The sequence below is a fragment of the Odontesthes bonariensis genome, chromosome 19, assembly GCF_027942865.1.
Source record: "Odontesthes bonariensis isolate fOdoBon6 chromosome 19, fOdoBon6.hap1, whole genome shotgun sequence".
Lineage (NCBI taxonomy): Eukaryota > Metazoa > Chordata > Actinopteri > Atheriniformes > Atherinopsidae > Odontesthes > Odontesthes bonariensis.
Genome location: NC_134524.1, coordinates 30,283,698 through 30,299,724, shown reverse-complemented (window position 1 = coordinate 30,299,724; position 16,027 = coordinate 30,283,698). Strand labels below are relative to the sequence as shown.

General features: G+C 37.2%; 1 protein-coding gene across 1 annotated transcript in view; it reads left to right on the top strand.

Annotated features, from left to right (window-relative positions):
* Nucleotides 1–292: 292 nt before the first annotated feature.
* Nucleotides 293–16,027, top strand: part of mta2 (metastasis associated 1 family, member 2) — a 33,999-nt gene continuing 18,264 nt past the window's right edge. Inside the window, exons 1-3 of the mRNA XM_075450540.1 lie at nucleotides 293–721; nucleotides 6,853–6,920; nucleotides 9,155–9,248. Of these exons, the coding sequence (XP_075306655.1) occupies nucleotides 694–721; nucleotides 6,853–6,920; nucleotides 9,155–9,248 (190 nt within the window). The 5' untranslated portion in view covers nucleotides 293–693. The remainder of the gene's footprint in view (nucleotides 722–6,852; nucleotides 6,921–9,154; nucleotides 9,249–16,027) is intronic.

The window sequence follows — 16,027 nt, the reverse complement described above, 5'->3', positions numbered from 1 at the left end:
ATGATGTATTTTGACATTTATTTGTCAAAAAATAAATAAGCAATATTAATTCCTGCCATAAAATCCATGTAGTATATACTTTCAGAATTGAAAAAAATACTTTTTTTTTGTTTGTTTTTTTGCAATGATGCAAAAATGAAAATTCTGTATAATATTTGTGTTTGTAAAGTCATAGTTATTACCATTCAGACATAAAACAGGTCCTTTATATAATCAAACTAGTGAAAAGTTGGGGTTTACCGGAGATTGTCGACAATTTCCGAAGATGACGGTCTGCGCACGATCGAAGGGGACCAGTCAGTGTGGTTTTTTTATGTGCGAGTGTGTATGCTGAACTGAGCGGAGGTGAAGAAGAGGAGGATGAAGCTTGGAGCGGAGGATGGGAGGAAGAGTGGAGCAAGAGACAGGCTAGCTGTGTGTGAATGAGTGCGTGAGTGAATGAGGAAGAGGAGAGGAAGGTCGTCTAAGGGGCCGAAAAAAGACACTTGTATTTTTGGGGACAACCCCAGAAGCATTACTAACGGAAACTTTCAACTTTTTACCCGCCACAGCTCGGCTTGTTGTGCCTGGAACCGGCTTTGTTTCGCGGTGGGGGTGTCTTAAGATAAATGAAGGAATAAAATAGATCCCCGTCGATATTTTTGCCCAAACAGGGAATACCCTGGGATTGATTTTGATAAAGGTTACAAAAGGATGGCGGCCAATATGTACCGAGTGGGAGGTAAGGAATTATATTTTTGAGACCCCCCCTTTACACGCACACAACGTGATTGTTCGTTTTCAACAGTAAGGTGGCTAGCTAGCCGCTAGCTGTCTGATCGGTTAGCCGCTAACTAAAGCTAGCTTTCTCCTAGCTTTCGTGCGTACGTCAAGTTTTGCTCAGATTAACGTGGTTCATGTTAAGGCATACAAATTGTAATGTGACCTAGCGAATTCGTCATGACTTAGTTTGGTAAAACTGATGTGAAAATGTGTTGCTTCTATATGCACTTCAAATACAAGGCACTAGTTTTTAAAATAAACTTTAGAAACAGATCGATGCAATCTCCTGTTTACTCTGTTCCACCAAATTTGATCAGTTTTCATCAAAATATCCCACTACAAGCAGTTGTGGGGTAGCATGAACTGCTTCTAAAAAGTTGTAGAAAAATATTAAATAAAGGTGCAAAGTGGATACTGTGCGCCGCGTATTGTACTTATACTTGCAAGGAAACGAGGCAAGCGTAAATTGTCACATTTTCTGTCGTGGAATGTGTACATATCGTACTGTCTATAAATAAACTAAATACTTTTAGCATTAGCTGCAAGCCGTTAAGATGACGGTGCTATCTAAATAATTCTAGCGACATGTGTCGCTGCTAGTTCGGCTAGCTTTGTTGGAAGGATGGGTTCGTTTCATTATCGCTTCCGCCATATCACTTAATTTGCAACGGACAGTGTTAGCCGTGCTAACTTTGATTGCTAAGTTAAGTTAGCTTCAAGTCACGTGACGTTACAATAGCTTGAAAAGCTAAATTATATGCGATAAAGCTGAAACGATGACCAGTGAATCACTTAATGTTGTGTTATATTCCGTATAATTTGAACTGAACTATAAGTAATGTTACTAATGTAAAAAGGTCAGAGTTGGTATTAGTTTTCGTTTCTTAAATTAAGGCGGCATATAGTTTCCAATGGATTGAAACGTATGTACCTCACCAAACAGCTTCCGTTACATGTCCGTTAGTATGTTTAGGTTAATGTGAAAATGTTGCAGGATGGTTGGTTAAGATGTTCATGTTTAAACAGCATTTTGGAGAGAAACCCAGCGCTGGGAGACCACAAGAAGCCCCACATAGATTGCCTCCACTATCTTAAGTCCTTCTTACCATTGACCGTTCTGTAGCTTTTAGCAATGATGTTAGCAGTTCATAGAGTTGAGTCGTTTGTTGTGGAGGCAAAAATAGTTGGACAGTTTGACTTTTCATAGACTTTTTGCTATGTGGGCATTTAAAAGGGTTTGCAGGGTATTTGGGTCATGCCAATTGAACACTGCTCTTCACAATATAGTGCACAATTCAGTTATTCATATATGATGAAAAATATTTACAAAATTATGGCAGTAATGTGGGAAATTAACATTGTGATGTATCATCAAAACTTAATACAAATTAATTAAAGTTGCTTTTAAACTCCATATTAGGTGGGCTGATATAATAATACATCAGACCATTTAATGCTAAATAAAAGCAATGGGTCACAATTATTTTGATCGTTCTAATAAATTGGAGTGCCATTGCCCCACAGCAAAAGGGTTCCTGGTTTGAATTCTGTCTGGAGCCTTTCTGTGTAGAGTTTGCATGTTCTCACCTTGTATGTGTGGGTTCTCTCTGGGTACTCTGGCCTCTTCCCACTATCCAAAAACATGCATGTTAGGTTAATTAGTGACTCTAAAATTTTCTCTAGAGTAAGTGTGATCGTGCATGGTTGTTTCTCTTGTTTGGCCCTGTGATGCACAGGTGATCTAGGGTACCCTGCATCATGCAAAGTTAAGGCGCAGGGTACACCCTGGCAGCCTAGGATGATCTCCAACCCCAACCATGCCATCTGTGTTGTTGAACCACATCAGTATTTTTGTTTTTTTTATGCCAATTCACCATGTTCATTCAACATCTGGTCTGTTAGTGAGAGATGTAATTGGCTTATTCAGCATTGCTGGACAAACCATCCAATCACTCATTAGGTGCAGTTTAATTTATTTTTCAACTTTGCCTCTTACTATCTTTTTTTCATGATAGGCCAAATGTTGCTAAGTTCTCACTAAACTAATCCTCCAAACAACACTCACATTTCTATGGTGAGCTAATAACAATGGTGAGATAAACAAATACTGCTTTGTTTACTTTTTCCATCAACATGGTTGTCCTGCTTCTCTTGTTGAATACCACCCCCTTCTGTTCTGCAAAGAGCTTGCAAAGGTGTAGATGTTTCCTTGGTGGCAGTTTAGCGTGTTTTTTGTAGTGTGTTTTTTTTCTTTTCTTTGTTGTTGTTTTTTTTACCGAGATTGCTGGCAACGGAGGAGACCTTGCAGGAGGACCCTTTTATCGCTGCTGATTCTTGATCGCTGTTTGGTGTTTAAGCCCTTGACATTCTGAACACGTCTACTCTGATGATTCTCTTTTGGCAAAAACTTCAGACTTAAGTTTGTGCAATGGCTAAACCATTAGACAAATGTGATCCGTTTGTGTGGCCAGACAATAAAATAGAATTGTTGCTCATTCTAACTTTATAGTATAAGGCGTTGAAAGCATCAGAAAAACTGTACATGGACATCTGTCAAGGGTATACTGGAAGCAGGACATGATGCGGAATGATTGTTTTCATTATAACACATTGAGAATAGCAGATAAGGCTCCTTCTTGAGTTGATATTGGTACCGTATGTATCTGAATGTACCAATAATAGTGAAGAGAGTGGAAAGCAACATACAGGTCAGCAGAGAGAAAATGAAGCAGCAACACTTAACTAGCATGCAGACTCACCTACTTGCATAGAAGCAATGAATGCGCTGCTGTAATATTTGCTCCTATGTTTTTACATCGTCTCACTCATTGATCTTCCAGAGATTTCACTAGGGGACTGGTTAAAAAAAATCTCTGCAAAAAGTCTGTTAGTTAGTCATTGTCATAGTTAGTCACCTAATAGTCATTGTTAGTCATTTAAGTTCACACATGCCAAATCTCCGGAACATCGCTTCAACATTTCAGGAGTCACACCACAATCACACAGTGGAAACAATGCATAGGATGTGACAAGAGGCTGTACAAAACTGTTGTATCTCTCAGGCTAAGTTGTACTTTTTGCAAAAAGGCCAGTTCGCTGGATCATATCTGTGGCAAAATTTCACACTACAATTGCAGTGGGTTGCCAATTCTGGCCGATATGTAGCTGTTGGCAAAAGTTATGACACTGAAAGGCCTTTGGAATTGATATTAGGTAGACTACAGTAATAAGGTGAAGTTGCTCGATTGTGTAATGCCTCACAACAACGTAAGGAAAACCCATCCACAAATATGTGCATTATCGGCAATGTTGTTAGACTTCTGTCACTTCTGCACCACCCCAGCTGCAGATGTCCACATCAAACAGTTGCATCCACAGACACTGTGGCTTAAAATCCAGTTGCTGTTTTACCTCACGTTCACGTAAGCAGCTGTTTCCTTTCTCAGCGTAACTGCTCACACCCATAGGATCCTACAAGGGGGCACACCTGATTACTCAGACCAGAAGCTGCAACCAGATTCACAAGATATAAGCAGAAGCACTCTGATAAATACAAAACATTGAAACATCACAAGCTAGCTTGCACAGCCCCTACCTATCACTTACATTTTGCAGCTTGCATATGCATAATGTTATTTCTGAGGACGTGCACAACTGACACACGAAACGATCGGAGGATACGCAAGGCAGCCATGATAAACAGGCATACACGTAGTTAACAGCAACTGTATTTGAAGCTTATTTCGCCTTTGAGCTAACTTCTGTCTTATCGTATTTGCATACCTCTACAATATAGATGTAGCTCTTCCCTTTCTTTTTTCTTTTCTTTTTTTACAACATTGAGAATATTCGATCAATTGAACTCAGGTTTGCAGTTCATCTTATCTTGTGTAGTGTGAAACCTCTGATATCCCATGTGTGTTTCCTGGATCACTTGTCCTTCAGCTGGCCTGCTGGTAGAAAAGAAGCTGTACTTAATTTGTCCTGCAACGTAAGAAGTGATGTCTGTCTTAAATATGAATGGGGAAAACTTTCAGCATCCCTTTAGGAGCCAAAATTGGGCTCATGTAAAGGAAGGCACATTCTCTTTTGGTGTGTCATCCAGTGTTATGCAATTTGTGATCCTATGTTCCTTCACTATGAACATTGAAGTGATGCTTCCCTATTCAGACTTTACATCAGTGTGTTAAATAGAGCAAGAAATCCCCTCCTTTTCTGAGTCCTTCTCTTACCATTTCAATTTCCGGTGATGTAATAAAAACCCAGAGATATCCTCCAGAGGCAGGCTATCCCTGCTTGTGGATGGACCAGATGGATCTAGCTCATAGGAACAGCATCAAAAGCTACAAAGAGGCTCTGTATGTTTTAAGTATTATGCTGAAGGATAAATAACTTTGTACAAGGGCTGATATCTCTTACTTTATGCTGCCAGTAGCTGATATTTTGCGACTATATTTATTATCATTACATCAGAACATATGTATACACAACTGTATGCTGTCTATCCCCACAAAGACAGTGGGGACTTTCATGTGGGTGACTGGGGTTCGAATTCTGCAAAAGAAAAATTACAAAAAATTGAATTTGCAAGGAATTTAATAATCTAGTTCATTATAGCAGGCAGCTGCCATGTACTCCAGATTGATGTAACTTTTTTTAATTGTGGGTGAAATGTTTAGATCTTTGGGTGAAATCACTTGACAGGTTTGGCCATGGAGGACAGCAAAGATCAGCAGTGAGTGATTAATCCTACATGAAGGAAAATGTGTGTGCTTTCACCTTTCAAGCCTGGAGCAATGCACATGTTGCATCACAGGAAGGAAAAACCATGGTTGTACAACCAATTTGAGGAACCTCTTTAGCCATTTTCTCCCTGGTAAAACCTCTGGGGCTAGGGAGTACTTAACAATGTAGTTTGCGACTGAATTAATATTTTCATACATAAGCAGGGATAGAATGTCTTCATTTTTTTTCTCTCACTCTCATTGATGTCATTATCAGCTGTTGTGCTGTTTCTTGTTTATTCTGACTCACTGAACAGATTGTGTTAAAATCCATCACCTAATCTACTTAGCCAAATTAGCCACCCTTAAGCACATCCATATTATAATAATTGCATTAATGCATTGGAGCGAGAAAGACACCCCTCCTTCTGTTTACCCATGACCATGGGGTCTAAAATACCCAGTGGGTACTTATTTCAAACCCTCTAGTATGCTTGTAATTTCAGTGCTTCCTCCACTGTGGTTGATGAGTGTTCTGTGGAGGTGGTAAATGAACAGGCAGTTTCCTGGGTCAAGTAAAGTGAAGTTGCTGAGAGAGTTTAATTTACTTTTGCTCCACATGGTCATGTACATGTACAAGCACCTGGTTGAAGATGGATCCCAAGGCACTAATAGTCATCAGATTAATAATGAATTGATGCATTCAGATGACGTGATGTTTGCATACTTTTACCTTTAAAGGCTGATCATATTCTAGGCACGTAAAGTATTCTAACAGACATTTTTAACAAACAGATGTTGAACAAAGCCATGTACATGAGCCCTGTCGCCATCTGTATACTAAATACATGCTGTTACCATCTGCCTTAAGCTTCCAAACTCCAAGTGCTCTTAAACAGATATGCAAAAATTCCTTTTGCCCATGTCCAATTTTAGTGACCTCTTATTTATTTACTAGTTTATTGTATAGATATTCTGTTTTATACCTCTTTCTAGTGTATTTTTTAACTGCAGCAGCACTGCTGCACACAAATTTCCCTTTTGGGACAAAGAATAATCTGAATTATTGAAATAATTGTAATGATAAACCTAAAGGCTCATTCCATAAGTTACAATCAAAGCTTGTTTATTTTCTCCAGAGGTTGAAACCCATAAAGGTTTTTGTGGACAATTTTTCTTAAAATCCTCTGGATTTAGGAGGCTGTTTTTACACTATTCGGTTTCACACAGTTTTGTTGTTTTGATAGACCTTTGGGTCTGACTAGTTTGAATTAAAATGAGAATTTCTTTGAGCTTTTTCAGAGCTAAGGCCAGAGTTTTGAAAAATGTTCTGCTGCTTACATGCTTTTTTCTTTGTTTGTTCCAGACTATGTTTACTTTGAGAACTCCTCCAGCAACCCTTACCTGATCCGAAGAATAGAAGAACTCAACAAGGTTGGTTGTCTTCTTCTTGACTTTTAACTTTGAATAATGTTCCCTTTAAAATAATTGTTAGATATATACTGTAACTATTGCTTTTCTGTAAAACTGTAAAACATTACCAGTGTGTGTTGTCTTAGCTCATATCACAGGTACCGAATATTCTGCCAAACACAGATCTGTTAAAACTTTACATGTAGTATATAGTATTTGTAAATCATGGCTACTGTAATGACATGGCACTAGTACAGGAACAACTTGCATAACAGCATCAGCAAATGACACTGGGCTGTTTCCCAATCAAAGGACTAAGCTCATTTACATAACACTCTTACATGGCAGCGCTTTTACAGAGTACCAGGATGACAATATCATCCAGAATGCTAAAGACAGCTGAGCACAAGAAATGGATATCAAGACAGACAGTAAGCCAGTTGTCAAAGACTGAAGTTGAATGAAGAGAGAAGCACTGAGACCATGATTATTGTAAAAGAAATGGAACCAGTACCTATCTGACCTTTGGTGCTCATATCATGATTGCCATATAGCAACATTTCAGATAACGTTTCACATCATGGCATTACCAGCATGATTAAATGTTTGCCAATTTCCATCAGGTGCATCGTTGATGGCTATAATAGCTTTCCTTCTGGCTTATCCATAGGAGAGTTTGTTCTAAGAAAATTAACAACTTCAGCTGTGTCTTAAAGGTGTGAGAACTAAAACCTTAAATATTGTGGAACAAAAGAGTAATTGCATAAGCATTGTTGACACAACCATTCACCACAGACAACTCTTGAGTCCTGTCATTTCCAGACACTCATGTAAACATGTTATTTCAAATGGAGACATGCGAAAGGTTAAATACATTTTTTGCTAGTCAATGGCTATGATTACTTGTACATCGATAATGTATGATAAATGGTTTATATATTTATATAACACCCTCACTTTGCAGTGCGTTTCTAAATTTCCCATTCACATGAACACTCCTACAGAGCCTCTTTTTATTTTTTTTATTATTCATTCTATGTGTGCACTGCTTTTTCCTCTGCAGTCACTCACCTGTGAGCATGTTACCCAAAGACACCTCAGCAGGTGGATGGGCTCGTGATCAAACCCCCCAATCTTCCAATTGGAAGGCACTCACTGTGCCAACATAGCATATATTCAAACTATTGACCTTATCTGTTTTTGCATTCTTAAAAGAGTTGAATATGTTACTGAGCATAGTTCGATTAATAACCCATGTCCACATTCCTCTTAAACTATTTGAAAGTTTATGTCTATGAAAACTTTTAATTACATACACATCCCTGAAAGCACAGTGCTTTTTTTCAGGTTCTCCATTGTAAATGTTTCTTCTTCTAACTGCCATCCTGTTTTACAAAAGGATAAACAGTATTGTAGAGTGTCAGTTATTGGTACTACCTGCAATGGAAAACCAAAGAAATGCTTACTGTACCAAATTGTACAGTATAATGTAATGGAAAAGCCCCATTAGCAAACAAAGAATATCCTCACCTATGGCAACCTGTGTTTGTTCGCACATTCTGATTTTAAAGAAAAGTTTTCAACCATAATCCTTCGCATAAATGGGGATTTTTGAGAACTTGCTCATAGAAACAACTGGTGGAAATCTCAGTAGTTGGGGGAAATTTTGCCAAATAAATTTTATTCCTGCTACAGGTTTTTTTTTTTTTTTCCTTTTTCAAAAGAGTATTGGTACTTTTGAAGAGATGGAATATTGCATATTGCACTTCAGATATGACATACAGAATGCATTGTTCACATGATTGATTACACGAATGATCCTCCTCTGCTCCCTCAGGACGGTAAACCTTGCCAATTCTCCTAGACATGTAAAAAGGAATTCAACCTCCTTTTTATCCTCTTTATGAACAAGATAACTGGTTTTGTTTGCATGCTCTTCCTCAAATTTTTGTTTCTACTTAACTACTATTCATTTTATTTCTCTGTATGCAATATATTTTGTCCTGCCACCTGCCAGTTATCCTATGCAGCCTAATATATTCACCCCACTAACATTAGTTAGTTAAAACAAGTCTGATGCATGTTTTCTATAACACAATATTACACAGGTTTGCTTAATCACTGGATGGAATTATTAGATTATTATTAATCATTATTAATTATTAGAAACATGCCTCATGGGGAACATCAAAGAGTGATTAACACCAGTGCTTCATTATGATGCTGATTTTAAACCACCATCTCTCCTCTTACAGACAGCGAATGGGAATGTGGAGGCAAAAGTGGTGTGTCTGTTTAGGAGGCGAGACATCTCAGGCAACCTCAACACTCTGGCAGACAGCAATGCAAGTGAGTAGTACCCACTAAGCTCAATCCTTCACTCAAAGCCCCTTTTCATGACATAACATGAGTGTGTGTTTGATATTGTTTGGTATGATATGGCTTTTGATGAACCTGTTCCTCACTGTGTTTGAGAATAAAAGCCAACTTAAGATTCTTGTCTGAAAAACATCCATTTTAAGAGTAACATTTCTGGATGCAAATCTAAGCAAATACGTGGGTTTTGAAAGTTATTTTAATCATAGGTGTTTGTAAGAATTGCTCACAAACTTTTAAATGATTTTGAGTTGAACACATCTTTATAAACATTTGCTGTATTTTTAACATAGTAATGTAGTTGTTGGTCATCTTAATGACAAACATTAAATATCTGACCACACGTATTTGCTTTTGTAATATAAAGACTGAGCCTTAAAGATGCACGTGTCCTCTGGTGTATGGATGCATAACATGGTGACAATTTGTCACTTTGGGTTTGAATACTTTCTGACACCATTTTACTAATAAGTGACTAAAACAAGAAAGGAATAAAACAAGTCTCAATTAACTATAATTAATTTGCTGCTTCTCTTCAGCAAAAATTAACATTTTTGTGTCGAAGTATTTTAAGATTATGGTTAAAAAGAAAAAGAAAAAACACAGAGTGATGTAGCTCATGATGTAGCTCATCAGGACATATAAAGAACCCATGAAGATCTGATCACTACGATTACATTGTCCATTCAGTGTAAATTGAAAGTGTACTCACCCCACATACTTAACTGAGGCACTGCATGCCTCTATGCAAGCAGTTGAGATTCCAATAAATTTTCTTGTCTTGCTGTTCCACGCCTTGAAAAAAAACAAAAAAAAAACAAGGATGTGTATACTAGGGATGGGCATGCTTAATCGACAAATTGATCATTGATCGTTAAGAATTTCGTCGTTCACGTTATTTTTTTTTTAATAGATAAAATGCTGGTGGTGTTGCGTAGTGTGATTATTGGTGTTTTCGGCGGCTGGACTGACGGTCACCAGGCTGTATGTTAACATGCTTATCTTTATCAACAAAAATCAGTAGACTGGTGCTGAAGTTGTATGTAAGTTAAGCCTACTAGTTATTCTTATGAGGCTTTGTTAAGTAGTCTAATTAATTGTTAGGTAGGCTATCTCTCTCTCACCCTCTTTTTAGACTCGGATAGTTTTTGACTTACATTTTGACAAAACCTGTCAGACCCAAGTGTTATTATGTTATTGGTTAAGTTATTGTTTAACATGATTTTTTAAAATTATTTTTTGGAACAAACGAGGGTCATTTGCAGTGTTGTATAGTAACGAAGTAAAAATACTTCACTACTGTACTTAAGTATATTTTGGAATACTTTGTACTTTCCTCGAGTCTAAAATTTTTTGACAACTTTCACTTTTACTTCACTATATTTCCGAACTTAATTGCATAATTTTACTCCAATACATTTTCATTGTTCGGTTTAGTTACTCGTTACAAAAAAAAGAGAGTGAGGGAGAGAGAGGAAAAAACGCAACAGTGTTTTGACCCCATGCATGTTATGCCTGCCCAAAGACGTGGGAATTCTATCTTACAGAAACTCCCCTTTTTTAGGTTTTAAGGTAGTTTTACAAAAAAGGTATTCCTCTTCAGATGCCAGATAAGCTGCAGTTCCCTCCCAATTCTTTTTTCTTTTGTATAATGACCGGTTGTGTGTGCACCTCCTATAGCTTGTGAAGTACAGTAATCGTACTTTTCTTGGTGATGTTGGCCGCATTTTCTGTACTGAATTATTTTATTTATTTTTTTAAGAAAGGTTTAAAGAAGGGGTTTCAAACTGGACTCCCTCTTCAGATGCCAGATAAGCTTCAGTTTTCTCTTATTTTTTTCTTTAAATTTTGTTTATAATGATGGCAATAACAGTAGCAGCCTCTTTTGTTTAATTTTTTTCTTAATGGTGTAATGTACGCCTCATTTTCAGCACTGACCTTACGTGAAGAAGAAAAACTTAAAGGTTCACAAAGTTTGTATTTTCTGTCTAAACCTGGTCTAAATGTTGCCTGCACTTGGTTGTGTGTAGATTTTAAGTGTAATTGACCTTCAAAGTTTACCAAAATATAAAAAATGTCATTCAAACTGCATTTGCCTTGTTTACTTTTTACTTATACTTTTCATTACATTACTTAAGTACATCTATTTTTTACAGTAATTCCCATACTTAAGTACAAGACGTTTCGGATACTTTAAGACTTTCACTCAAGTAACATTTCAGTCAGTGACTTGGACTTTTACCAGTCATATTTTGGAGGGGTACCTATACTTTTACTTGAGTGTGAGATTTCAGTACTTTATACAACACTGGTCAATTGTGTTTAAGAGCGGCCGGCTCGCAGCTGCAGACTCCTCTGCTTTAGAGCGCCGCAGTGCAAGTTTAACCACTGAACGTCATTTTAACTGCCATAAGAGTTGTTCTTCTCGTAATAAAGATCTAATCATAGAAAAACACGCTGTATTTTTTATTTTCATTGCATTTTTAATGTATAAAAAGTTCAATAATGTATTTTAATTAATAATTTTGTTTTTAAGGATTAATCGAAAATTGATCGTTAATTCTCCCGACGATCGATTAAGAAAATTTAATTGAATGGCCACCCCTAGTATATACTCAAAAAGACTTTCTGTAGTAATTTTGACAGAAACGCCTTTCAATGCAGTGACAAAGTTTGGAGTGAAGGGGAATGTATTGTTGCAGAGAGTGCTCACAGCTTTTAGGGCTATCACTTTTTGTTCAAAGTAGGGATGGATCATGATTTTAGAAAAGACAAATTAAATCTGATATTTAAATCTAAGTAAAGCAGAGATAAAGTTTCACTGTTTTAGCTGTTAAGATGTGCTGTCAAAAACACACACTGCATGCATTGGATATAATATCTAGTTTGTGCTGCTGAAGATTCAGCCAAGATAAATCCTCGTTGTGTGTTTAAAATTTTGTTACTGATTACAGGGAATTGTTAAACCATTTTTTAAATTAATAACGACCCTACTTCTTCTGCAACACGCTAAATACACATTTTAAAAAAAACAAAACGTAAGTGGCGTCTAGTTACTGTTTTCTCAATGCGTGTTTCTTTAGCTATTCCACATAATGTTTCATACATCGCTGTGCTTTTCACAAACTTTCATATTCTTTTATTGATTTTTTTTTTTTTTTTTTTTTTTTTTTTTCTTTTCTTTTCCAAAACAAAATGTGCACTGTGTATTTCACTCTCAAATGATGGTATATAGTTGTGATAAACTTAGGGCATGCTAGCTTTACATGGGAGAGTTTGTAATGGCTGTCATTTTAGTTTGTTTTTTGAAGGAGGTCCATACAGTAGCGTTTTAAAGGTGTGGTCTTCAGTTTGACATGTTTCGCTTGCTGGACCACCTTCAGCATCAAAGCTCACAGTGTCAGATGCGTTGTGCCTGACAGTGATGAGGCAACCATATCTTGCTTTCATGGCGGTTGTCAAATGGCTCAGTGCATTATCACCATCTTGTCGTGTAAGCAACTCCTTACTACAAGTAAAACTAGTGTCATATCAAGCAACGGTTGAATACGCGATTTGATTGGGTTGTTTGTTTTGTATTGTTTAATGACTGTTTGAAAAGTCAAAAATCATTTACCATCCCTAGAATCCCTCATGCCAGCAGAGGAAGGAGCAAATCAGCCCAGCAGTCAGTGTATTGATGTGTCTTCCAATCTAAACTGTCTCCAGTAAGAGTTTGTAAAACTACCAGGTGCATAGTGAGGCAGGTGTTTTTTGGGATTCTCAACTCTTTATCCCAGTTACTGTGCACAAAATCTATCCACTGAATGTCCACTGACCCTAGTTACTCATGAAACTTAAGTCCTTCTAAAAAGGTTAGCAGCCCTCAAACTTTCGCAGTGCTGGTTCTTCACAAAATAAAAAATCCCAAGTGTGTAAAAACTCCACGACGTTCACGAATAACAACCGCTGAGAGAGATTGTTAACTTGCCACTTTCACCTTCTGATCATAAATCTGTGTCAGTATTCACAAAATAGATCAATTGTTACTCTGCAGTTTAAGTAGAAAGCCCAAATTCTGCACATTCTGGCATCATGCGTAGATGCAATTCCATGAAGGTGGCAGACCTACTCTAAAATCCATACCAGAAAAAGCAGTGAAAGATTGAAAAAAAAAAAAAGATTATAATTTATTGGACTACTTCTCTTAAAATGTATTTTGCCAAACAAAAAAGAAAGTTTCACTGCTGGCTGGTTTTAGTTAAACATATGTGACCATGTGAGATTACAAGAAAGGGGGCTGAAATTTGAAAAAAAATGTTGAATAATTTAACTAGTGATAATCCAATAGTATTTTCCTTCAGAAGCCAATGACTCATTTGAAATTCAAATATCTATAACAGCAATATTACTTTATGTTGATGGCGCACAAAGACATATTCACAACTGTAGAATTTAAAAGTTTCCGTTTATGTAAATTTAGTCAGCAGCAATGCAACAATAAGTTCTGCAACATCACAAATCTACCAGTAAATTTATTGTGCTTCCTTCCATTGTACAAAGCCTGTTAATATAGCTGTGAAATACTGCTATATTTGTGACTCATTAGATACTGAAACATGTTGTTTATATCTATAATATCATAACAATTTGGATGCTAGGTAGCTCAACTTGTTGGGTGGGCACCCCATGAACAGAGATTACAATCCCTCGCTACAGCCAGCTTGGGCCTTTAGCTGCATGTTGTTCTCTCTTTCTATCTCTGCACCCGTAACATATGTAAAAACAAAAATACGCTTAAACCTGTCCATTTGTGATCTGATCACCAAAATACACATTAACAACATCAGATGTAAACAGGCTTGTTGTTGTGGTTATTGTCAATCAGATATTAAACCTGTTTTCATTCTTTGATTTCTATATAGTGTGAGCTCTGTGAACAAAAGTGCCTTCTCTCTGCTCATAAAGCATAAATTGTGCAACACGGGTACTGTCTAGGTTCTCTCAACTCCAGCTCTTTCAGAGAATTATTGATGTGAGCCATTTTCTCTCAAGCAAAACAGACAATGGGCCTCATCCAAGAACCACTTGTACGAACAGATTTGTTCTTAAATCGTGCGTACAAGTGATTTAAGAGAACTTGCGCATTCACCAATTTTTTTCATATTTTGACATTTCTTTCAGGTGCGAACTATAGAGTGCTGCTCTATAGCCCAGAGAAGGCGTTTTGCACAATATTGCCATGAATGAGGGTCTCCCACTACCTGAACCAGCCCAGGCAGACATAATGGAAAGACTATGAAACTTCAAACATAATCAGCACACACACTGAATTCTCCAAACTATCACATTTTGGCCATTCTCTTTGAATGTCTGTACTGGACAAACACATAATTTGTGAGGAACATCCACTTAAAGCAAACAGTCCTTGTTTACATGTGTTTCTGGGGTTGGGATGGAAATTAATAAAAATTTATTGATACTAATACCATTACGGATTTTTCTTATTGATCAGGTTCTTTATCAGTTCCCTTATTGACCCACTTTTCTCTGAGTTATATTACACACATTTTCAGCATCAACACAACAGCTTACTATCTGAAATCCCAACAAAATAAACTCTATAGAAATAATGTAAGTTAGATAAGATATAATATTAAACTGATTAGAATAGCAATAAGGAACTTGACAAGTTAATTCAGCTTTATTGAAGAGATTTCATCACATCTGCCTGCCTGTGCAAAGTGAAGGGCTTTAACTGAGCTGAGCTAATTATAGCTGTAGAAACAGTTTCTCAGTTAACATCAAAAAAGGAGGAAAAGAGATGATATTGTTTTCATTTAGACATTTTAAATCAAACAAAAATGTGCTGACCATGGTGCTAATTTTGTTATAAAGCAGGATATTTATTGATACAGATGATCTGTTTGGTTGGTAAACAATGGCACTTAGCTGCACGTACAGAGAGTGTCATCACAGCACTTGCATTTTGCTTTGTCCAGCCCCCCCAAAAAAAGCTTCTCTCATTCGGATATTTTTCGGTTTCTTCTGTCACCCTGCCAGACGGATCTGAAATCGTTACTGATAAGCAGCATATTAAGACAAAATGTCAACAACTGTTACTTGAGAACATTTCTAGACTGCTATTCAGATTTGATAAAATACCTGTATTAAAACCACTGTGTACTTGCAGTCTCCCTACAGTAATTTTGGCCATATTTACATGTATTATGGTGTCCCAGAGAGAAAGTTCAGAAAGTGACAGAATGTGCCCAACGTTTTCTCTCACAGTTCACAACCTCCTACAAGCTCAATGCTGCTCAAGCAGGGCAGCAGGCAGGAGGCGTTTCTGCTGCGGAGCAGTGATCTCTAGCAATTTTAGAAATCTCCTCAGTTGGCAAGACTGGAGATTTCTACATCTGCCAGCATTGTCGTCTCTTTTTATACCACAGCATCGTACGTTTTGAATTAGTTTTTCACTGTGTGGGATAAAGGAATTAGTGTTAAAGTGTAAGTCGTTGGTCTCATATTCAGTGCTGTCTTGAGAGCCCTGCTTGTTGTACAAACGGTGCACATTTGACAGAATCCGCCGACATCGATAGAGGAATTGATAAACTCAGAGACATACAATTCTGATGCTTTGGAAAATTTTAAACCTGTTCTTGATTCCCATCCTTATTCTGGAGTGTTCAAGTTAAGGCAGTGTTCATATTATATCACTGGATTCATAAATGTTAAGCTTATCAGTTGAAAACCATGGGCCCTCGACTCAG